Here is a 26,047-nt window from a genome sequence, read left to right as displayed (position 1 = left end):
AAACAAAGTGAGCCTGGGGTCTCTGTGGTTATCAGCCTGTTCCCTGGAGTCAGGCTGCCTGGCTTCAAGTCCAGCTTCTACTACTAATACTCATGTTACCTTGAAAAAAATTAACTTATCCTCTCTGCAAAGCTGGAATGACAATAGCAGCCTTCTCATAGGTTATTGGGGGGGATTAAATGAAATAATGATTATGGGTGACTTGGCACAGCATTTGGCAGGAAGTAAGTGTTCAATCATTGAAATTTTTCATTATCAGAAACTCCTGTGCAGTTCTGAAAATACACATGCATGGGGTTCACCCTCCTGAGACTCCAATTCAGTAGGACTGGTGTCTGTATTGCAAAGAACAACCAGCTCCACGGGTGATTCAGGTGAGCAGCAGGCACGTCAGTTTCTACCGTGGCTGGAGTTGACCTTCTCAGCTGGCTCAGGCCTAAGACCACCTGTGCTCATGGAGAAGGGGAAGGTAGAGGATGTTTCGTTTCCTGTGTGGTCCCCAGACCAGCGGCTTCAATACCACCTGGGAACTTGTTAGAAATGCAGATTCTTGGGCCACATCCCAGACTTAGAGGCTCAGGAATCCTGGAGTTGAGTCCCTAGTGTTTAAACAAGGCCTCCAGGTAATTCCGCTGCCCAATAAAGTTTGAGATCACTATTTTAAAATAAGACCTGGCTTAGTAGAACATGTGACTCTAGTGAGTACTCATTACATATTTGTTAAATTTGGTTGAAAGAGGGTTGATTATTTATCTTTTATGTATTATTTACATTGGTATGATTAATTCCGTTTTCAAAATGTCATTGCACAAAGTTTTCCCTAACATACAATCGCCACGACACCAAGAAAACGAGGAGGAAGAAGTTGAATGAAGAAGAGCAGGAAGTCCTTGTGTTAGAAATAAGGTGAAGCTATGGCTGAAACTTGAGATTAAAACAATGTTCTCTGGATGGAAAATGAATCTTGAAAAGTTCTGGATTGACAAGACCTATATGCTTCTACAAACGGTGGAGCAGCAAGTGTCATGCACAAAGGCACCAGGCTGAGAAGGCAAGTGAGGACTGAACCCCAGCCAGCCATGTGCTATCAGAAAGCTGTGCTGGGCAGAGGGTACACTTTTTCCTAAGTTACACAAAGGTGGCCTCCATAGGCTAGAAGATTGCAACTGGATTTTGTTGTTGTTGTTATTGTTATTGTTTTCACTTCCTTGGCCAGGCTGGAGTGCAGTGGTAGGACCACAGGTCACTGCAGCCGCAAACTCCTGGGCTCACGTGATTCTCCTGCCTCACCCTTCTGAGTAGCTGGGACTACAGGCACGAGCCACCATGCCCAGCTCTGTATAGCTGGTGTTTTAATGAAAGTCACCTTCATGCTAAGTCTCACCATTGCTCACATTCCTGAGATGGAGAGAATCTGTTTCCAAATGTCAGAAGCAGTAAAGGTAAGGAAGAAATAAGGCATTGGAAGAAAGTGGAAAAAATCTTTTTGGACAGTCGATAAATAAGTAATGAGCCTGAGCTTTGAAATTAGAGGTCACACATAAAAATGTTTCTTAGCCTTCTCTGAGCACAGGTGGAATCTGGCAAATCATGTTCAAAACTCAGTTAGGAAAATAAATAATGGGCAAGGGATGGTCCTTGCAGTTTCAGTTCCACTTGCAAATCCTTTTTGTAAACACCAAATGAATAAAGAGATTTGCAGATTTAGTGTTCTCTCACCCAGCACTTTTTAAAATATATAACAAAGATCTTACTGCACTGTTAACATTTATAACAGGTCTGCCTTGATGTACCAGAATTTCAAATGTACATGAAAATAAATACTAGGAAGAAATCATACATGTTTAATCACTGCTGGCAAAAGCTTGTCCCCGAGGAAATCTTTAATCACTGTTTCTTGAACTTTTGGCATTCACTTACCACCTTCATGAGTATTGCCATGTCCTTGTATCACTTTCGTATCTGGGTACCACATATACTTTTATCTACTTTACATTTTTCTTTAGACTGACTGATTTTTTTCGCTGAAAACTTTTCGAACAGAAAACTTGATATCTCTTCTGCAAATCCAAAACCAATTTGCCTTTACAAGAGGGAAATCATAAAAGTATAATAGATGCAATGAGAACAAAATAACTTCTAGGTGAATGCTATTTCCAGTCAAATGCTCTAAGCTTGAAGCCTGCTCTGTCTTTATGAAAAAGAAAAAAAAAAGGTGATTATGTGATATTAAGGTAAACTAGCACCAAAAAAGCCGTGATGGTTTTCTTGAAGAAAAGTAGTAGAAGAAAATTGAGTAGGGAATGATTTTTCTCATGAGGCAAATTCAATGCTATTTAAGGGTGTATTGTTGCACTATGCCATTGCCATAAATAATAAAGTTCCCCATACTGTCCCTCCTCCCCATAAAATAAGCTTAAGCAAGACATCTTTTTCATGTGTGACACTCCTCTGCTGAGGATAATCAACTTGCTCTACGTGCAGGTCTTGTACTTGATTACAAATAAGTCATTTACTTACCATGTTCGTCAAGTAAAATGTTGTCAGGTTTTATATCCCTAGGGGAGTAGAGAGAAAGGAGAAAGTTGCTCATAGTAAAACAAACAAACAGAACTAAAGGGTGAAGGAAATAATAGCTAACTAGGGTTGAAATAATCCACTAGCCCCTCAACGCTCACAGCTTCATTCGATTCTCACAGTGAATCTATGAGACAGTGACATGAACATCCCCCATTTCTACACTTGGTTGTAGCCAAAAGGCCAAGAAGTGATCCCCAATTTCTAAATCAGAAAACTGAGGCTTAACCCAAGGTCACAGAACTAGTAAATGGAAGAACTGGGCTCTGAACCCAGATTTCTCACTCGAAAGCTCAGACTCTTAATTTCTACAGCATGTTGTATCTCAGCATGGAAATATTGGTGCATAGGATCATATGAAGGGTTTAAATTGCCATAAGGTAGCATTAGTAGTCTTAATCATCATTTTCCTGTGTACCTCCAGAGTCACACAAATGATGTGAACTTAAAGACCCTATAAAATGGGGAAACTATGGTCTATAATATGGTTATATAAGCTTGCAGAGTTTAGAGGGTTTTGTTTTCTTTTTTAAGATGGGGTCTTGCTATGTTGCCCAGGCTGGAAAGCAGTGGCTAGCACTACAGGCACGAGTACAACTAAGCCTGGCTATAAGTTTTTTTTTTAGGATGATGTTCCAATGCCTCTAGTTAGTTAATAATTATTCTTCCTAGAGTAGTAAATTAAAGGATTTGGAGCAGTCTTCCACACTGTGTGGTACAGCATGATGACTATAGTTAATAATACAAAATTGTGTATTTGAAATTTGCTAAGAGGGATTTCAGGTGCTCTTATCACAAAGGAAAAATAGTAACTATGTGAGGAGATGGAAATGTTAATTTTCTTGACAGTAGTAATCATTTCACTATGTATATGTACATCAAAACATCATGTTGGACACCTTAATTATATATCATTTTGATTTTAAAATAATTGAAAAAATAAAAATAGTAAAATTAAAAAAAAGAAAAACAGAAACAAAAAACAAGTTTGCAGGAGAGAACAAAACCCAGTGTCTTCCAATGAACGGAGTGGTTTGATGGTGAATACTTAGAGGGATGACCAGTAGAGTTTCCAAAGTCCTTACGAGATGAATATCATGGTAACGGTACTCTTGCATCGGAGAACAGCATTGTGGTTTATAACAACCCTCCACTCCCAGACTTTTACTGCCCTTTTCTAATGTACCATTAAAGCCCTTCAGCTTAACTTCACAGAAGCCATTAGGGAAGAAATTCTGAAACAGGTTCTGGGAACACATTTTCAGCCTGGTCAAGCGGCTTTCTTATTGCGAGAATAAAGTGACCTTAGTCTTTGACAGACTGAGACTGTCAGCATTATCTTTGCCTGAAAATATCAACAAGTCCCTTACCTACAAACAGAACTATTAATAAGCATATGCCACACCCAACATACAGGTACATGGATTAATTTTGAATATATTCTCATTTAGTTTGTTAGGTTGTTAAAATCTATCCTGAATTCATACAGTAATCATTTGTATCTCTGGCGAATTTTTCTCTGATGCAGTTTCGATTTGCTGAAAAGGTAATAATATACGGGGGTTTTCAAATTGCACGTTTCTGTTGCTAAACTCTCTCGGGTTGCAGACCTCACCCCAAACCCTTTGATGGATCCCATTACTTCAAAAATTATCAAGTGCAAACTCACTCAGATGGTGTTTTACGCCCTTTCATAGCCTGGCCCCTGTGCTCCAGCCACATAGAAGCTCATGGAGTCCTCCAAGTGTTCCCTACATCTCCTCCCCTCCTCCCCTCCACACCTGCTGCTGCTTTGCCTGAATTAGAGTCCCCTTCCCACTGCAGACAAAGCACATTCATCCCTAACCTCCTAGCTCAGAAGCCACGTCCTACAGGAAGCCTTCCCTGATTTTACAATTCTGGGTCAAACACATCTCTTATGTATTCTGACCCCATGGCCCACTTCTTCCATCATAACATTTATTACACACATTCATTCTTTTCCAACTGGTTCATGAACTTTATGTCAAGCATGGTTTTTTGGTTAACATCATATTCCATCTCACGGGTTCACAGACCCTGGTGGTAAGTGAATGAATAAGTAAAGGACATCTGGCGAAATTCTAGTGCACTCAAGAAGGCTGACCCTAACAGGATACACCGAGTGCTAGGGCACACCGTGGAACACTCTCTGCAACTTAAAGCTAGAGATAAACCAGGTGTTAGACCCTTTCCGCATCTTTGAGATCAGCCTCCAGTGGACGTTAGTGTTTGCCTGGTGAAAAGGGGCCCAGAGGAGCCCTGTCCAGGAAGGAAGAGAGCTGGGTGTGGCAAGATCAGTATAAAGATTTCTTGGCCTGAATTCACGAGGACTTGCTGAGAGAAATGAATTGCTGTGGATTTGACATTTTATGAGTTTTCTTTAAATCCCTGAGCAGCAATTTTCTTACTTATTGAACCCATACATCATTATGTTCGCGACTTTTCCCAGAAACTACCTTGGAACTTAAAGACTAGTACAGAGATCAGAGAGGAAATAAATAGTTTCATGTGATACTTCTTACTTAAATCTCGTATTCATTTATTCATCAAATATTCATCTGCTTTGGTAAGTCGCTGTACCAGGACACAGAGAACATAATGAGACATAGTTCCCTCAGGGATGGGAGGAGATGAGGAAGCTTCCTAAGGAAACATGCCAAAAAGATGTAAAGTGGTAAAGGGGCCTTTTTACTACAAAATTCAGAGAAAAAATATGAGGAAAATTGAAGAAAAATATAAAACAGAGAGTGAATTTTTAAACATAAAAATAAATCGCATCAACTTAGATTCTAAGCACACAGTTTCTCCAAAATGTGACAAATTAACGTCTAATTTACTACAGGGTAAATTATGGTATGGTAAGATTGTTTATTCACGTACCAGGAGACGGAATATGAAAAGAAACCCAATGTGCTCTATTAAAATTCCTGCTAGAATGAGTTGACATTTTCTAGTTCTGGATTTTAGCATCACTTCCTCACCTTTTCAGTCTTCTCGAGTAAATTTAAATATGAAACAACTTATTCTAAAATGTTTCAGGGCAGTCTATGATATGGTTTAACTTAGTGGTTAACAAGTCTGGATGTGATTTCGAATCACCTGAGGAGCTTCGAACAAAGTGGATTCTCTGACCTAGTTCAGTCTGAAGGCATCAGACTCTCTGAGGATTGGCCCACGCCTCTGTCCTGAGTCAAATAGAATCTTCTAGGACATTCTGACGTGCGGTCATGTTCAGAAATACCATCTAGTCATTGTCCAAATGCAAAGAAGTCAATCTCATTTTTAAATATGAACCTGTTAACGCTTATCTATAAATGAAAAGGTGTTTACAAAATGCAACATACACAATAGCAGATTCTTTGGTTAAAACATATATGGAGGGTTTTTTTAATGATCAACATATCATGAGTAGATACCCAATGATGAGTTCTCTCTCACTTGATATCTACCCTTCTTGCTGATTTCAATATCCATCCAACAGCTTGGCCTCTCAGTTCCTTGACTTACCTCCAATAATCTTTTCATCTATCCCACACCAAACATTTCCTTACTCCCATTTCCTTCATCAGCCCCTTGCTGTTACTATAGCCCACCCCTCACCAGCCTGACCTTCCATCCAATACAGTTTCCAAAATGGCGTATCTATCACGAAGACCACTAATGACTGACCTTGTCACTTTCTCTATATACATCAAAACTCTCATATCCTCAATTCCCATACATAGTTCACTGTTAACACTCCTTGCAAGAATCCTTAATTCTCTCACCTCCTTCAGTTGTACTCACTTAATAAAACCCAACAGTGGTTAAACCCAGCTCCCCAAATTCTTCTGTTTTGAACTTTGTTAGAGGAAAAGACATTGTAATATTGACTGTTCTCATTAACTTCATGGCTACGTATCTCAAATAAGCATCAGTGTGCCAGGCAACACTGTGATACTTGCTTTCTCCACATTTTGCTTTGCTCCTCAACCCTCCTACACTCTCACTTTCTTTCAGCTGATGACTGTACCTCCTTGCTTCACTAAGAAGAGAGAACCAATGCCTGTGAACTCAGCTATCACCAAGTCTCCCAACTCCTGATTTCTCACTCTAGTTAGGTGGGAAGAAGAGTCTCCACGCTGGCCCCAGACAGCTCTGGATCCCACACCCTCTCATCTTCTCATGGGGTCCCTCGGGTAAGTATCCCTTCCTCCTTCTGACCATTTCCTTTTCTCTCTTCCTATGAAAATGTCATGATTGAGTCTCTTGGAATTACTTTTGTTGACCCATAGCCACCCCTACATGTTGTCCCATTTTACTATTTTCCTTTACAATAAAACCTCTGGATTGAATTGTTGATGGGAGTGGAATTAGAAACTTCTCGGTATATTCTAACCAGGCTTCCATCCCCTCAGATCCTGGAATTTACTCTTGTCGAGTACACGGATGACCTCCAGCATGCAGAATCCAGCAGTCACACTGTGATTTAACATGCTTCTCAGTACGCTGACCACTCCTTCCCTCCTAACATACTTTATATTTTGTGGCTTCCAAAAAGCCACATTCTACTGGCTTTCCTCATACCGCAGAGACTCCTTCTCAGTCCCCTTTGCTGGTGCCTTCCTTTTTCAACCTCTAAGTGTTGGGATTCTCCAGGGATCAGTCTTATGCACAACTGCACTCCACTTAAATAATTTCAGTTTACCCCGTGATGTTAAATCTTATTTGTATTCCAAATAGGTACATGCCAAGCTGATACCTCCAGCCTTGATGCTGGAATTCTAGATTAGTGCATAAAATTGACTGCCTGATGGTTCTATCTGCATATCTACCAGGAATGACAAATATCATATGTTCTAAACAGACCCTGGGGAATCCATCCACACTCTGGCCCCCCCGAAACAATAAAACTCTTATTCCAAAATTTGTTACCCAGTGTTATGTCCTATAATTCTCTCATTGTAAAAGTGCAAATCTCAAGATAATTCTTAACTACTCTTTCTCTCAATTCATAACACTAATAATCATTCAGCAACTCTTGATAAATCTACCTTTAAAATATGATTGCTAAAAACAGCATGACAGTTTCTCAAAAAATTAATCATAGAATTACCATGTGATCCAGCAATTCCACTTCTGGGTATATACCCAAAAGGGCTGAAATCAGGGACTTGCACAGATATTTGAACATCAATGTTCATAATAGTATTATTCCCAACGGCCAAAAGGTGGAAGCAACCCAGATGTCCATCAACAGATGAATGGATAAACAAAATATGGTATATATGCACAATGGACTATTACCTGGTCTTAAAAAGGAAATGAAGTTCTGACACATGCTACAAATGAATGAACCTTGTAGACATTGTGCTAAGTGAGAGAAGGTATACACAAAAGGGCAAATTACTGTATAATTCTGGATATGTGTACTCAGAATAGTCAAATCCACAGAGAGAGAAAATAGAATAGTAGTTACTGGGGCTAGAGGGAAGGGAGAATGGTGATTTATTATATAACTGGTACAGAGTTCCAGTTTGGGATAATGAAAACCTTCTGCAGATGGATAGTCATTATAGTCACACAATGATGTGAATGTACTTAATGTACTTTGTCACTTAAAAATGATTACAATGATAAACTTTGTTATGTATATTTTACTACAATACAAAATAAATACATTAGATATATAATTACCATTTCCACTGCTACCACCATTTTCTCTGTTGAAATATTGCAACAATGTATCATATTATTGCAATATTGTTCTTCCTTCTTTTGCTCCCAGAAAATATCATCCATGTAGCACCCAGAGTGCTATTCTTCATTACACACCTCTTCTCTGCCTAAAAGCCTCCATGGGCTCCTAACCCACGTGTATTAAAATCTAAACCATCCACCCCTGGCCTTCTATGCCCCAAATAGGCTCCAGCCCTGCCCAGCCCTGAGCCTCGTACCATTCCACCTCTCCCTGCCACATGCCCCACTCCAGCCACGCTGGCCTTCTTCGCCTCCTTTGTACAGACTGTCCCCTCTGCCTGCAATCCTGTCCCCTGGACCTTCCAAGGCTCTTGCTTTCTTGTCATTCAGATCTCAGCTAAAATGTCCCTTCCTCTGAGTTCTTTTCTGACCACACCCTCCATAGTAGCATCGGTACCCCATCCGCCCCTCATCTCCTCCATCTTATAGTCAGCAGATCACCACCTGCTGTTTGCTTACTTATTTTATTATATTTAATATTTCTCCCCCTACTAAGATGCAAGTTCTAAGAGAAAGGACTTCTTTTTTGTATCATTCAATGCCATAGCCCCTGCGCTCCTAAAAGTGCCCAGAACAAAGTTAAGTGCCTAAGTAAACATCTGTTATAAAAATGAATAAATCCTAGTCCCTTGGCTTCTCAAATTCCTGTATACTAAGCCCTATATTTCAGTTTCTCCTAAGGAGACAAAACAAAACAACCAAAAAAAAAAAAAAAAAACCAGAAAAACTAACAAACCCTGTCTGCCAGAGGCACTGTATTTACTGCTGACCAGCTAAAAAACTGACCATTTTTGGTAAGTGCTTGAGTGTGTATCAGAGTAAGAGTAATAAACAAGGGATTTCTGCACAGTCTGAGCCTATGATTTCAGAGTGGCTCTGGAGTTTCCGGGGTGGTAAACGGCAATTCTTTTGACAAAACAGAAAAAGACATGTCCTGCTGACTCAGCTGACTGCGACTGTGCGAACCGTAAATAGCAGGGTGGAAACACGACGCTCCCTGTGGTGGGATCCGAGGCGGAATTGATATATCTGCTGCTCTCACTTGAACGACTTTACAAGACATTAGCAGAGCTTAATAGGCTAATTACATCTCTCCTTCGTGCCTACCCTGGAATCAAGTTGCTCACCCTGCAATCCAATACGGGGCTCTATGAAGATGGCAAACAAGGAAATTAGCACATCCAAACCCAAATCCTTCAGTGCTCACGGCTTTCTGACTGGTGCACGGTTTCGGTTTATTCTTTGCAACGTTACGGTCTCTCAGACTGGGCCATCACTAAGTTCTTGGGAGGGTAAAAACACTATACATATAATTTTATACTATATTATTTAGTGTGTCACACAAAGGCTATTGGTCACAAAAACTGATGTATGTTAACAGAAGAGAGGTGTGGGAGTGGGAGGGTATGAGAGGAAATTATAAGCAAAAAAAAAAAAAAATACATAGTTTGGAACAGGAGGTGGAGGTGAAAGGTTGCCAGGATTCGATGAGTATGGACCAGGTGTTGTCCTTTTAAGACGGCACCTCACAGCCTTTGGTTGTAATCCAAGCTCTGCCAGTTACCTGTCATGTAATCTTGGACTAGTAATCTAAGCTCTGTGAGCAACCCCTTCTTCATCTGCAAAAATGGGCGTAACATCTATGTTATAGAGCCATTGTAAGGAATAAAAGACACATGTCTACCAAGCGCCTGCCACTTGCTCTCTTTTTACCAACTGGCTGCTGTTTTGCTCAACTCCAGCATTTCTCACAGTTTGTTCAAGGGAGGTACAGAAGCCATCACGAAGGGGTCAAGTAAAGCGACTGTGGGCTTTTGGGTGCTGCAATGAATATTACTAGTGCTCAAAAAAATTGTCTGCACATATCTGCGTATTCGTTTTAGGTGTAACTGGCTTTTCATGGATAGTATTGCCTTTCATTTGTCATCCAAATATACAGATCCAATTCCATTACATATTAAAAAATAAGGTAAATTCTACTCAAAAGATCATGAGATGATGAGGGCAGGGATTTTACCATCCATGAAAATACCTTTACAAATTTCTATTTCTCTCCCCAGCATGTCACTCAAGACACCAGCACTCTCGCCATCACCTTCTTCTATGGCCTCTGAATTTCCTCCCTACTGTCCCCAATAATTTAGCTTATGTGCCCACTCAGAAAAACAAATGGTAGGTTATTCGAGCCCCATCTCAGGATCTCACTCTTCTCTAACCCCCTACAATCTAAGAGACTTATCGAGATCGTCCTCCAACAAAAATATGCTGCTTTGATCGTGTGTGGGGGGAGGAGCAACAGGAAGTGGAGGTTGAAGGATCATCTGCTGAAAATAGATTAAACTTCTCCAGGAGAGACCAGTTGAAGGAGTTACAAAGAAATCTCAAGTCAAGGGATGAGAAAGAACTTAGCAGTCACAGATTTCCAACATTGGCATGGAACTGTCTTAAAATCGTAAAATGCGACACAGATGTCACAGAGGCTGGGCGAGCATGTGGCAGCAGTATATGCAAGTGAGGCGTGCATCAGAGAGACGAACCCGACCGCTGACCTTCGACAGCCTTTGATCCTTGTCCCAAGCCTTGTGCCCAAAGGTGCATCCCTGAAAGCTGGTTCTTGCCACTGATTTATCATTTACAAATCAGCAAAGCATAGCAGTAGCACCCACATTTTGCCAATAAAGAAACAGAGACTTAGGGATGTTGACTTGCCCACAACCGCACAGCTCATAAATTGCATGCTCTTTCCATAATCACTCACTTGGTTATCTTAAGTAGGGTGGCAACAAGGTTTCAACCTCAGAGCCAACTCCTTTTAATTGGTAGCATCTGCCTATGTCCATCAGGTGACCCTCTAGGTCCAAGGGGAAAGGGAGCCAAGACTGATCAGCAGTGCCTGCCATGGCCACAGCAAGAGGCACTTGAGGAGCATCACCAAAAAATTTCCAAAACTGCTATGTCGCCCATGAGTCATGGGAATGGTTAATTGCCCATGCTATGGCAGGCCTGTGATAGGCCCCTGGTAGACAATATGACTTTTATTTCTCACATTGACTCCATAATGTAGATATTCCATCCATTTTTGCAGATAAAGAAGGGATAGCTCAGAGAGTTCAAATTTCTTGTCCATGAGTACATGGCAAGTAACTGGCAGAGCTGGGATTACGATCTAAGACTGCAAGGTGCAATCTTAGTTTATATCTCAAATGCTTACACCTTACTTCCCCTAAGGAGAGAGAAGAATGCCCTCACAGAGTCGGAGGTCTTGGGGTGTGGTTCAAACCGGCCTGTAGCGAGTTTAATTTTCTTTTCATAATTTTTTATTGTATATTTGAAAATCATGTAGATTTGCACTCTATAACATACCCATGTCTCTTTCAATATAAAAGTAAATCTCTCAGTTTCTTATTGTGAAGTCAATCTGTTTCTCTAACAGAGTGACTCATGTTCCTCCTGACGTCACAGATTCCCAACAACACAACAATACGGACGCTCCGGTTTGAGAAGTATGCCAGCAACATGAGATCTGTTTTTTAATCATCTTGCAATCTTTGGAGGCTTCCCCCTCACAGTTTATCATTAGTCAATGCTCATTTGTTGCCATTATTTCCCTTGATTCATATTCACACAGATGGAAATCTGAGTCACAGTTAATGCATGGTACAACTAAGGAAGCAACGATACAGAGCTTAGGGACCTGTACCAAATCACACAGCCACACAGACCAGACTGAACTCGGGTCTCCCAGTCTTTCACTCAATCCCAGCAGGGTTTAGGATAAGGAAATGTACTAGGTTAGAGGAAGGGAAAGAGGATACTAATTAAGAGGAACCATGTCTGACTAATTAAAAAATTTTTTTTAGAGATAGGGTCTTGCTATGTTGCCCAGGTTGGTCTTGAACTCCTGGTTTCAAGAGATCTTCCCACCTTGGCCTCCCAAAGTGCTGGGATTACAGGTGTGAGCCATGGCACCTAGTCTGTGAGAGGGCTTTTAAAAAAATATATATTAGTAAGGGAGAGGAGTATTCAATTAGAAGTGAAAGATAATTTGGTTGATTTCAGCTCCAGAACTAAAAGTACCCTCTCTAACAGTAGGAAAAATAAACTTGTCATTTGAAAATGAAACAAATTAACTCTACTAGGCATAGAGAATTTTTTAAAAAAATGAAACTGAAAGAACATCTGAATCTCTCCAAAGCAGACTGTGAATCTATGAGCTTTTAGAAGCCCCAGAGATAAGAGGTGGGTATATGGCAGGCACCGTGGCTGGCAAAACCAACAAGCAAAGTCACAGAATAAAATAACTAGTGTACACCCCTAGATGTTTTGCTTTACTATCTTATATGGCATACAAGCTTGTCATAAAGCACCAACATTGGTTATGTAGCATGTGCCTGAAACCATGCTAAGTGTTTTATATATATTATGTCGCCTAACCTCTCTCCCCACGAAAAATAACACATCAAGGTAAGTATTATTATATTATTACTATCCTGATTTTACAGATAATGAAACTGAGCTCAGGAGAGACTGGGAAACTTTCTAAGTCACACAGCTACTGAATAGTGGACCCAGGACTTGAACACTGGCCATATAAATCCAGGTACTTGCTCTGAAGCTAGAGAGGGAGACATAGTGATGGGACCGCAGGTGGAAAAGCTATGCTCCCATAAAGTCTAACAGGGACTGGAGAGGGGGGACCTGACGTCAGGGACCACAGCACTATAGGTAAAAAATAAAAGCTGGGTGTGGGACTGTAAAAAAATAAAAATTAGAGCCAGAAAATAAGTGGTCTTGGCAGAGGCTGCAGTAAAAGAGGGCATGAGAAGGAATGTGCTAGTATAAGTTGCTTAAATGGGCAAAATTGCAGCATGGGGATGGTTAGTTAGGGCTTGTATTGATGAGTGCATTGGTTAAGAATGGGCCTTGCTACAAGTGACAAAAACCCGGATTCTCATGGGCTTAAGCAAAGGGTGTGAGAATGCACACAGCAGCCTCTGCCAGCTGGAAGCTGCTCTGTCGCAAAGAGCTAGGCTTTGTGTCCCGGTGAATGGCGACACTGGAAGGCCGCGCTGCAGCGGTGATCAAGACAGGAAAAAACAACCATGTAATCGTGCAATCATGTCTGAGCTCACCAACAAGAGCATTCTGCAAACCACACGCTGGATCGCGCACCCTCTGACCTGGCTACCCGGAGCGACGGGTCTGTCTTTATCAGTGAAAGCTTGGCCTGCTCTGTTCCTTCCACCTCTGAGACATCAACCATTGGGATGCCCAGTCATGGAGCTGCAAAGAATTGCTCTTTCTGACAAACATGATCTCACCCATTTGTGGACTCTAAGAAAAGGTGATCTCATAGAAGTAGAGATAGAACAGTGGTTACTAGAGTGTAGGGTGGGGAGCGGGGAAGAGAGTAATAGGGAGAGATTAGTCAGCAGGTACACAGTTGTGGTTAGACAGGAGGAATAAGTTCTGGTGCTCTATTTCACAGTGGGTTGACTATAGTTAAAAATATTGTATTGCAGGCTCATGCCTGTAATCCCAGCACTTTGGGAGGCCAAGATGGGAGAATCCCTTGAGGCCAGGCGTTTGAGATCAGCCTGAGCAACATAGTGAGACCCTGTCTCTACAAAAAAAAAATTACAAAAAATTAGCTTGTTGTGGTGGCGTGCACCTTTAGTCCCAGTTAATCGGGAGGCTGAGGCAGGAAAATCACTTAAGCCCAGGAGTTTGAAGTTGCAGTGAGCTATGATAACACCACTGCACTCCAGCCTAGGCAACAAAACAAGACCTCATCTCAACAAAACAAAACAAAATACTGAAAACATTATTTTGTACGTTTCAGAAGAACTAAAAGAGAGGATTTCAAAACCACAAGGAAATGGTAAAGGTATGAGCTGATGAGTATGCTAAGTAGCCTTATTTGATCATCACACAATGTATCAAAACATCACACTGTATCTCATAAATTATGTACAATTGTGTCAATTAAAAATAAAATAAAACTTACGAAAATGAATTGCCCCTCTTTCTGATGTACAATTCTAAGGAAAACCATGCTTCCCTGAACCTTCTCCAAATCACCTAACACAGCCCATATCTCATTCAAGCCCTTCCTAACATCCTCTTTCTGAGATGACCCTCAGCTTCCATGTATGCAGTCTTTTGGGGGAACTAATACAGATGTGTTCCTGGTGGTCTTTGGCAGGTAAACATCAAAAAAGTAGCATGATTTTCTCATAAACAGTCTGCAGGAGAAACAGGCAGTCCAGGGTTGTGTGGCGTAGAACCACACATACGCTATCATCCGAGATCCTCCTCTCTCTCTTAGGGCCTCGTTTATTTCCCATTAAGCACTAAACACATTCTGTAACTCACATGGTTACTTCCATCATTGATTCCTCCTCCTCTGTTGTCTTATCTCCTCATCTAAACTGTAAGCCCTAGGACAAAAACCATGCTTTTAGTTTTCAAAGCTCTATTCAGAGCTATTGTGCCCAGCACACACATAAGTGATCAATACTGTGTGTTAAATAACTAAACCTGAAAGGATGAAGCTTAAGCTTTATTTTAAAATGTAAAGAAAAATTTAATTTAGACCAAGTCATAGTCTGCATATTAACGAAACCTCATGGAAATTATTAAAAGCTCAGCCAGCCCAGTTCAATGTTAACCTTGGCCTTTTTCACCTGGGTTTTCACGAATGGGTGGCCTTGTGTGAGGAGTACAGCCTCAAAGCCCTTTCGAAACTCCCTGATGCATAACGCAAAGAAGGCAGATCCTTCTGTTTTCACGATGTGTAATTCATGCTCATTCATTATTTGGTAGTTTGGGAGCAGCTGCTGAATAGGACACATGAACCTAATACCCTCATTACCGCACTGCCGTTTTGTTTTTGAGGCTCAAGTAGCTCTTCTGCTACAGGAGTTAGAAAAAGAGAACATTTGCAAGGGCTTGTGATCGAATGAAGAGAAGATTTACCAAAACAAAAAGAAAGGGTGTTTCCTTAACCGAGGCACAGAAGATGGTAGCCTGAAGCCAAAATCTGTTATTCCACCGCCATAAACAGCAAATATTATCAATACACTGAAAGAAAGAAAATCTGCGTCAAGCAGAACACACACAGTCTAATCAGATAATCTATAATCATTTTAAGACTTTCACTTTTCTCATACTGGAAATGGGGCTTTGGTAAGTAGGAAAAGATGTAACTTTCTGTACAGATATATAAAAGCAAAACAAAACACCTTGAATCAGAGAAACAGCATAAAAAAGCCATGGATATTTGAAATATCTCACCCAACCTGAAATGCCAAAGTAAGCAAAGATAGTCTCTGGGCTATAATAGGTTATAGTAATATAATCGGTTATAGTAAGTTATAATACATTAAAGCCAATAGACATGACTCATTGAATATTCTTTTGGGTTATCTTAATCTTCCAAATAGTTCTATTAATAACAAGTTTTGTTATGTAGTCTTCCATCCTACAATATGTTGGAAGCAGCATGTCAGGAGTGTAGACAGAAGGTGCTCTGAAGCAGCACATACTAGAGAAGCAAAGATTGAAATCTTAGCAGCAAAGAAAACTATAAAAAACATCCTGTATTCGTGTGCTAGGGCTGCTGTAATGAAGCACCACAAACAGGTGCAGGCTTGAAAACCCCTGGCATTTATTGTCTGATGGTTCTAGAGGCTAGACTGTGAAATCAAGGTGTCAACAGGGCCATGCCCCTTCTGAAACCTGTAGGGGAGAATCCTCTGCTGGCACCTCCTAGCTGCTGTGGGTTTGCTGTCAATCTCTGGCATTCCTTGGTTTCTAGACCCACCACGCCAATCCTCCACCTGCACATGGCATTTTCCCTGTGTCTCTTCACACAGCACTCCCTCTGTGCGTGTCTGTCTCTGTGTCCAAATGTTGCATGACAGCCCACCCTAATGACCTCAATTTAACTTGATTATCTCTGTAAAGATGCCATTTCCCCAAAAGGTTGCATTTTGAGGTATTGAAGGTTAAAACTTCTGAACATATGTTTTTGGGGGACACAATATAACACATAATACATTGAAAATATGTATATAAGCTAAAACTTGCTGCTACTGGGTAAACAGCAGTCAATAGCTTGTGGGATCTTGAGTATGTTTATTATTTTCACAAGCATGACACTAGGGGAGCCTATATTTAGAACACGGCCTTTGAGGCAGATAAATCCTACATTTGAATCTAGTCCCCATATATTACCTGCATGTTGGCAAGTTGCTAAACCCCCACATAGTATTGTTGACTATCAAACTAGGCAGCACGTGCAACATGCCAATTAGCACGGTGCCAGTTCTTGGTATATGCACAATAAATGATCGCTCTTGTTAAGTCATTAAGAAAATGACATCTGTACTTTGTAGTATAAATTAAATGGTTGGAAAAAAAGGTGGAGAGTTGAAAGACGTAAACACCTTCAGGAATTAGAAAAACATCTCTCCGGATGACTCATTCCCACGGGCTTCAGAAAGCACAGGCAGGTCCCACTGTGTTGGCAAATTCATTCATTAGGAGCTCATCTGTCACTCAGCGATTATTGACTCAAATGATTAACTGCAGAAAGATCTTATTTTTCTCTATGAATTATCACATCAAGAAAATAAAATGTGGCCTGTTAAGATTCCACAGTGTATGTGAATCAAACACAAAGGTAAAATCCCAGCCCAGGTCTCTGCCTGTAATAAACTAAAGACCTTGGTGAAAACAAACATAACTGTGGCTCACACTGAATTGCAAACAAGACCTTGCTTGGTGAATGTGTTAAGAGCTGTTTATCACACGTTGGTGTCACACGCTCTTTAGACAGTTCACTTCAGTCCTGCAGCCTTCTTGGAGGAGACGGGGAGGTGGGTCACAGCACAGGGACAATGAGGAGATCCTGCTCTGAACAGCGTCCTGCCAGGACTGAGGGGAAATCATCCCAGCATCTCAGACAGGAAAGAATCATCTCTGAGCACCTGGTCAAACCTCCTCACTTCTTCCTTGACAGGGAAGTATGGAGCTATGTTTAAGTTCAAAGAATTGGTGTCAAAGTGTCCAACTGCTTTAAAGGAAATGCAGCAAAGAGGCTTCATGGTGACTCCACGATTCCCACTTTAGCGTTCGCCTCCACATGTAAGTCACACCCCCTCCCCCGGGCTGGCTCCGTGGCTTGCTTCTACCCAACGTTATATGGCAAATGTGTGGAGGCACCACTCCCGTGACGGAGCTATGTTACACAGTGCTACATATCATTCATTATCCAAGGCATACACTTTGTCTTGCTCCCCAACTCACTCTAGAGTCTTGTCCTCCTGGTTAAATTTGAAGAAACGCGTTTCCACGAGTCCTACAGCCACAAGGAAATGAATCCTGCCAACGTTCTGACTGAACTCGGAAGGGGACCCCTGCCCACTCCAGCCTCCAGAAGGGAACCTAGTTCCGGCCGATACCTTGAAACCCAGCTAAACTGGGCCAGCCCAGACTCCTGCCCCCAAAGAAACTGGGAGCTAAGAAATTAGGTGCTATTTTAAGTCGCCAAGTTTGTGGCAATGTGTCACACAGCATACAAAACTGATACAGCACAGAGGAAAGGCAGCACAGAGCCCCATAACCCTGTGGACACACAATAGGAATGTGTGAAATAAATCAAGAATTTGCTTAGAAGACGACACCCACAGCAGCCTGTACCTCCTATGCTCACCCAAGGGTTACATGTATGCACCAACCTCCTTTATTCGTTTAGTCATTAAATTCTCCAGCAACCCCTCCAGTTTAGATCCTACGCTGGGTTCTGGGGATTAACTAGAATGGGGTGTAGTATCTACCCACAGTAGCTTAAGTTGAGGAGAGGGAGACAGCTTTTTGTAAGAAATATTGTGATCCAGAGGCTACCGTTCGAAGGACAACCATGACCATTGTGAAGACGCAACTGAGTGTGTGTATATGTGTGTGTGTGTGTGTAGCCCGAGATAGACACATAATAGCACATATTCTTCCTAGCACATGCCACAGGATTTAAAAACCTTTCTGATATTAGCGTTGAAGTCTTTTACTTGACCACCTTTCATGGTATGATATTACCAGCTCTGCATGACAGAGAGGTTGTGCTGTTCACCATAGGAGCCCCGGCACTCAGAACACTCTCTGGCAAATAGGTGCTCATTAAATAGTTTTTGGATGACTATTTGGGATGGAAGCATTATTCTTAGGGTTTTTCCTTCACTGTTAAGGTGCTGATTTCTGGAAGAATGATAGGAACTTCTCACCAGTCCAAGAAGTGGTGTGTGAGGATTAATTCCTATCTGCTTCCTACAGAGTCCCCCAGATGATTCTGGGCGTCTGTTTTCAGTTCCTAGGATTGCAGCAAAGAAGACAAAGGTGGTAAATAAAAATATCATCCTGTATTTTCCTAAACAATCATAAATTTCTTTTTTATTCCTCCTTCACCATTTTGGTAATCAATGGAACATAAAATTTTCGCACCTCTCCCTATTGTACCACAATTGTTTACACGAATCACCTAATTAGATTTTGTTTTTTTTATCTCATTTCCGTGGGAATTTAGAAAATAGTGAATTATAACTTCATTAGGGTGGGGTAATTCTCAGGGAGAAAAACAATCAACTATCCACTTAAATGGTCCTTTAATCCAAGATGCCTTACTACTTCACTGTTCCAAACAACTCATCTCATCAGCGTGAATTCATAATTGAGTCTTCTTTAACATCTGACAAAGGAGTGAATATGAATTTGTCTTTGGGCTGTAATAATTAGTTTCATCAGATTATTCATTGGAGAGATTGTGACAAATCAAACAGAACAATCCCCACAGGAGGGATTATAATGAGTTTTTTCTTCTTCTCTCTCTCTTTTTTTTTTAAATAAAAACAAATAATCACTTTGCTCATACTTGAAAGCCTCTATTCACTGGTTTAAAGTAGGAGAAGGAGAATATTATACTTGAAACTGGCCATACTGTGGAACTAAAGCTGATTTCAAGGTATACTCACAGAAAAATGTTTGACTTCCTAACAAGGTGATCATCTAATTGTACTATTCAAAATTAATAGTTACTATGCAACCTTGTGTCTTTAACAACTATAGAAAAGAAAAATTTTGAAATTGAAGAGTTAGCTGAATAGTATCCATATTTAGGAAGCTACAAAAAAATTCAAGTCTGTAGATTAAAAAAAATCCACAAACAAAATAAAACAAAACTTCATTTATGGCAGAAATAGGTCCTATGGTGTTTAAAAAAAAATAAATAGCTAAGCTAGACATTGCTGGCGGAAAAGCCGACATGAGAAAAATTAAAAACAGAGCCCTTTTTATGTTACCACAAGGAGACAAATAAAGATTCTCATCCATTTAGCCCATCTTGCATGGACTAGACCCTCCATTCTGCCTTGGCTATTAAATGCCCCCCTCCCCTTTTTGTTTTGAGACAGAGTCTCGCCCTGTCGCCTGAGCTAGAGTGCAGTGGCATCATCGTAGCTCACAGCAACCTCAAACTCCTGGGCTCCAGCGATCCTCCTGCCTCAGCCTCCTGAGCAGTTAGGACTACAGGCGTTCACCACCATGCCGGGCTAATTTTTTCTATTTTTAGTAGAGACGGGTCTCGCTCCTTGCTCTGCCTGGTCTCGAACTCCCGAGCTCAAGCAATCCTCCTGCCTCAGCCTCCCAGAGAACTAGGGTTACAGGCGCCGGCCACGGCACCTGGCCTAAAATCCTCTTTAAATCCCCTGAGCTCTCACGAAACTTTGTTCTCCCAAACCATCTTCTCTGAAGTACTTCAGTCTTTCTCACACAATTTAGCTTCTAGTTTTAGGCTGTTCTTTCGTCCGTTGGTTTCACATGTGCCATCGCTGCCTGTGCAGCCACACCGCGTGTGCGGAGGCAGGTGGCCGCGCGTGTACCTGTCCCACGCCCGCCTCAGGGCTGCAGCCGTGCTGAGAACCGGCAGGGCGAGAGCGGTCACGAGCTCCGCATCTCCTTAACATGACGCCTCACCTACTGACTGGCCACGCAACCTTGGGCGAGTCACTCCATATTGCTGAACCAGAGTTTTATCGATGTAAAATGGGGACAATAACACCATCAACCTCCTGGAGCCACGGGAAGATTGAGTGAAATAATTCACAAGTGCTTAGCAGAGCGCCGGGTACCCGGAAGCCCTCAGTGCACGGCAGCCCACTGCTGCTCCTTCTCCCGCAGATTTGCTGACAGTGTATGGATAATTTCGAATCTTCTAGCATGTCCAGGGGCAAAATGTAGTTTTTAATCTGAAATTAGGAAGTCATGTATTTTATATCTGCCACCTTATGCAGATGGTCTCTCCTCGTTTGGGGAATCGACTCCGTATTCCATCCATTCTTTTTTCATGCACACTTTTAATATCTTGGAACTCAGCATGTGTTTTACATGCGCTTTACAATCCAGTCTTCTAAGTAACTGAAGGATGTTTTGTTTTGTTATCTTAGAGTCAATCAAATACAGCGTGAGTTTTGCTGATTCTTTTAATAAAAGAGAGAGATTTTAAAAAGAGAGTCACAGTGTTCAGATGCCTCCATCTCTTCTCAAGCGTTGCTCTTCATGCTTTTAACTCTGACCCGTGAGTGCCAGTCTCAGTGCCACCATGAATATCATTTCAATTCCTTAGACAAAAGGACACTGCTTATTTTACCATGTAAATTTTTTAAGCCATCTGATACCATTTCAAAAAGATACATCATGTCAAATTGATATCTGGTACTCTGAGGGTAGAACAATCCTGGTTGTCAGAGCTCTGTCAGAACTAAAACATCTATTTTGTCACTATTGTCCTGAAAAGCCTGAACGATGCTGATATACCTCCTGAATTACCCAGAATATTTACGGCTTTTGACTGTATTCCCAGCATAATTAAGAGTGCCTTCTTTAGCTCTCAGGAGTATCCTAGTTTGGATGATAATTTATATGATCACCCCAACATAAAGACCAAGGTAGGCCTGAAACCTGTGGTTCTAACATATCCTATATTTTAGTTTTGGTTTTTCTATTTGTAAGCCTGGGCTTCTAGTCAATTGGTCATTCCTGTGACCCAGCCAGTGTCCATTGCTTCATATTTTTGCCACACACTGGTTATATGGTCAGCACATGCCCCAAACTCACAGAGTTTACAATTTTGTAACAGAGACAGAAGTAAATTAAGTGATCACACACCAAAATGTCACAGCTCCTCAGGAGAGGTACCAGAGGCTGTGACAGCCTGTAAAACATAACACATGGCAGGTGGGGTGGGGCATGTAGACCATGCAATTGCACCTGAATCATCTTTTGACCCAGAATGATGCCACCTCAGTTTAACACAGTGTTCAAAATGTCACTCTTTGCCTTCCATTCCTTTTCCATGGTAAGGAGATATTTCAGTAGGAAGAGGCTTTGCTGAGCACAGGCACTAATTGTGGGTGGTGAAAGGATAGGAAGCAGAAAGTTAGTCCTTGGTTTCTGATTTAAAACCAAAAGGAGCACTAAAGAGTAGGGAAGAGAGAAAAGGGAGAGAGGGATAGAAAAACAGTGTCTGTAAGTTCGTTGGGGGAAAATTCTATCAAGTTTTTTTGTTGTACTTTTCTTCCTCCTCAATTCCTCTTGTTACACAGTCCTAAGGACCTGGCGAAAATGCATCTTGCTTCTGACGACAGAGAAAATGAAACCCAAAGGAAGAAGTAACAGAGCCCAGCTTCAGACAGGGGAAGGAGAGAGAGTTAAAAGGCATTCTTAGGCCACGCTGGTTTCTCATGGCAACTTTCTCCTTTCTGGTAGCTGTGATGTCAGCAACCAAGACAGGCTGTGGGCCGGGCGCGGTGGCTCACGCCTGTAATCCTAGCTCTCTGGGAGGCCGAGGCAGGTGGATCGCTCAAGGTCAGGAGTTCAAAACCAGCCTGAGCAAGAGCGAGACCTCGTCTCTACCATAAATAGAAACAAATTAATTGGCCAACTAATATATATAGAAAAAATTAGCTGGGCATGGTGGCGCATGCCTGTAATCCCAGCTACTCGGGAGGCTGAGGCAGTAGGATCGTTGACCCAGGAGATTGAGGTTGCTGTGAGCTATGCTGACGCCATGGCACTCACTCTAGCCTGGGCAACAAAGCGAGATTCTGTCTCAAAAAAAAAAAAAAAAAAAAAAAAAAAGACAGGCTGTGGCTGGCAATTTTGGGGAGAATAAATGAGCATGAGGGTTTTGAGAAGGATTCCACAGATCATGTATACGAAGAGTTTCTCCCCAGAAAGGAACTCGAGGGACCAGAAAGCCAGAATGGGATAAAGAGTGCTTGAGAACAGGATTTCCAGTTATTGACAAAACACCAGGTGTGCAAATTCACTTCCAAGATCCTACGTGATTAACTGGTCTGCTTTCCATTTTTCTGTAGCCTGAAGAGCACATTTCCAATACAAATAGGCCCTTCCAAAGATGGAACATTAAATAATAACTAAGTGTGTAGGCCAAAAAAGGGTTGGTGTCGGCACAGAGAATCTATAAATTGTGATGTTACACCTTTATCCACAGGCTCTGTTCTAAGCAAGATAAAGTACAGATAAATGTCAATCGGTGATAGTCAGATATTGTATGTAGCCGATTTTTTACTAAATGAGACATAATTGTACTTAAAAACTAAATGAATTCTTTAAGGATTAGAGATGACAGCAACAGAGCCACATGTGCTGAGTTTTCATTTACTGATGTATAATTAATGAATGCATATATTTCATATGTGTAATTAATGCAAGCTAGTATAACAGAGCTCTGACTTTGGGGTCAGAGAGACCTAGGTTTAAACCCTGGCAATATGCCATTTGTTAGCAGTATGTCCTTGGAAAATCTTTGAGCCACAGTTTCTTTCTCTATGTAACGGGGACACTATAATGAAATGGGGAGTCTTTGTTGAGTTTTGAGGATTTAGTAAGATAATGTATATAAAGTACCTAGCAATGCCTGGCTCATAGCAAGCCATCAATCAGTAGGTAGTAGCTGCTTTGATGGTGATTAGGTTCAGGATTCTTATAAATAAACTTGGGTGATAATGTCTATAAATCATGATTTTCTCATATTGAATACTAGTCTAACTATATCTGCTGTGATCATTTATCACAGGTTATTTTAGAGATCAAATAAGATACTATATATGTAATCATCATTAAAACTACTCATTTCTTTATGAATGTAAAGTATTACCCTTTTCTCTGTATTGTCTATGTAGATTTATGGCTTCTTGCGTTATTTGTATGTCTTTACTTATTACAAATGCTCTACGTGCAGGAGGTACATTGCTTTTGTTATCTCCATTTGCAGCACATACTTTAGGGATCCACTTAATATAAATTGAATGACAGCAGATGTTAGAAAGACTGAAAGTTTCTCCCCAAGGAATTTTCTTTCTTCCCATTCTATGTCTTTCCTTTTATGTGCTTCCTCCACGTCTATTTCAGTCAGTTCACTGAATAGTCATTAAGTTCCTCCATGCCACATTTTTCTCTTCTTTCAATATTCATTGATTCTGATCTTGTCATTTACTAACTGTGACCTTGGGCAAATTAAGAGCTCTACGTACTCGGTTGTTTTAATCTGCAAAATGAGGACAATCAACCTACCTAAGGGGACTGTTACAAGAATTAAATGAAGATAAAATGTCATGTTCAACCAGGACTTGCTGAATGAGCCAGGTGGTGGGTTCTCTCCTGTGCGTTCCGCGCACGGCTGTCCCCCGGGGCCCGACTGACCTGTGGATGATGCGCTGGCACTGCAGGTAGTCCAAGGCCATGGCCAGCTCGCAGATGAAGAGCTTCACCGTGTCTTCCAGGAAGCGGACGTTCTGCTGCAGGTGGTAACGCAAGTCCCCGCCCAGCAGCAGGTCCACCACCATGAACATGTCTTCCTCATCTTGGAAGGAATACCTGGAATAGCAGCAGAAGGGAAAACTCATCAAATACACTTACATGCTAAAGAGTTCCAGAGGCAAATGAGAGTCTCCAGGTCAGAACAGAGTGTCCTTGAGCTGAGAGCTCAATCTGGGAGACCGTGGTCTATCAGTAGCTCCATGACCTTAGGGCAGGCGTCCTCAAACTACAGCCCGCGGGCCACATGCGGGTGTTTTTGCCTGTTTGTTTTTTTACTTCAAAATAAGATATGTGCAGTGCACATAGGAATTTGTTCATAGTTTTTTTAAAACTATAGTCCGGCCCTCCAACGGTCTGAGGGACAGTGAACTGGCCCCCTGTTTAAAAAGTTTGAGGACCCCTGCCTTAGGGCCTTGGTTTCCTCATGTGTAAAACGGGAGTAATAAGAATATGTAACAAATCTGACCATACTGAAGAATAAATAGGATAAGCATAATATTTATTGTCATGCTTGACATATCGTAAGCACTCATTAACTGTTTGCTTACATAGCTATAAACCCCAGGAAATAAAGAGAAGCCGTTTATCCATTTATTGTTAATGATCATGTCCTAACCACACTGTAGCTGGAAGTCCATAAACTATGAGTTACAGGCGCTCCTTGAACCATTCTTGTGCCCATTTTTCCAAACTAACAACTTCATTGCCCAGCAACATTATAACAAATCACGTTCCACATTGATGATAAGAAAAAGATTTTTAAAAGGACAATAAAGAAGAAAGAGCACAGCTCCAGGTAATTCATTCAGTCTTTGAAATGGGGAGGAAGGGGAGAGCTTCTCAGCAAAGCTGAAACCTGAGTGAAAGTTTGAAGGACAGTGATGATAATAATAACAACAACTAAAAAATAAGGCTAACACCTGATGTGTCTATTGAGTGACTTGGATGGGCAGGCTCTGGTGCACGCCGCAGGTGCTGCCCCGGCTCTTCCTCACACTGCCGCTCTCATGCTCCCACATACAAACGAGGAAATGCACAAACTTAAGCACCTGACAAACGGTAGAGCCAAAGGGTTCCCAAGGTGCAAAAGTAAAATTTGAAAAATAGCACGTATTCAAGCACAGACATGGGGAAAGAACCTGGGGTGAGCGGGGAAAGGGAAGTAGTTTGGATTTGCTCAAGCACCAGCTCTGATGGGGAAGCTTGTGTCCGGAGAGGAAGGCAGAGGCCCCGTCCCATGGCAGCAGTCTGTAGACGCCACAGAGCTTTTAAAGGGTTGTAAGCAGGACGGACGGTCAGACACGGGCGTCACACTTGAGGCAGCACAGGGCTGAGGGACTGAAAGAGCGAGTGAGACGCAGAGAGCAGCGCTGGCCTCTCGTATGTGCAAAGAATCACCTGTGAAAACGCATCCCCACTGCTGTGATTTGTTTTGTTTCCCTCAAAGCACAGACATGATTTCTAGTCATAATAAAGTTCTCTGTATGCTGTTTTGAAACGTTCCTTTAGACATAATGTCACAAAGATCACATTTCAAAGTTTTATTTGAATCAAAGGATTGCGTGCCTACCGGCAGTGCCTAGGGACGTAGAGCAATTCCCAGTGACAAATTCTTTGCTGACGAAATAAATGTAGAGTTTCAGTGGTAGGAGAACTGCACTTAGTACATTTTCTTCTTTATAATTGTCATTGCGCTAAAGGAGAAAAAGGGGCCTTATAAACAAAAGAGAAAAAAAGAAATGCAATGAAGCATTCATCTGAGGCGGTAACATTCTAATGAAGACTAACGGTTCCCGATAGTTAGTTTGATAAATAA

The 26,047-nt window shown here is 41.5% G+C and overlaps 1 protein-coding gene across 2 annotated transcripts in view; it reads right to left on the bottom strand.

Annotated features, from left to right (window-relative positions):
• Nucleotides 1–26,047, bottom strand: part of STK32A (serine/threonine kinase 32A) — a 91,407-nt gene that overhangs the window by 21,491 nt on the left and 43,869 nt on the right. For both annotated transcript variants that reach the window (XM_075996190.1, XM_012774180.2), the window contains exons 5-6: nt 24,115–24,288; nt 2,521–2,558 (exon numbers count right to left, since the gene is read on the bottom strand). In XM_075996190.1, coding sequence (XP_075852305.1) covers nt 2,521–2,558; nt 24,115–24,288 — 212 coding nt within the window. The remainder of the gene's footprint in view (nt 1–2,520; nt 2,559–24,114; nt 24,289–26,047) is intronic.

This window comes from Microcebus murinus, chromosome 21 (assembly GCF_040939455.1).
Source record: "Microcebus murinus isolate Inina chromosome 21, M.murinus_Inina_mat1.0, whole genome shotgun sequence".
Classification (NCBI taxonomy): Eukaryota; Metazoa; Chordata; class Mammalia; order Primates; family Cheirogaleidae; genus Microcebus; species Microcebus murinus.
This window is presented reverse-complemented; position numbering and strand designations above follow the sequence as displayed.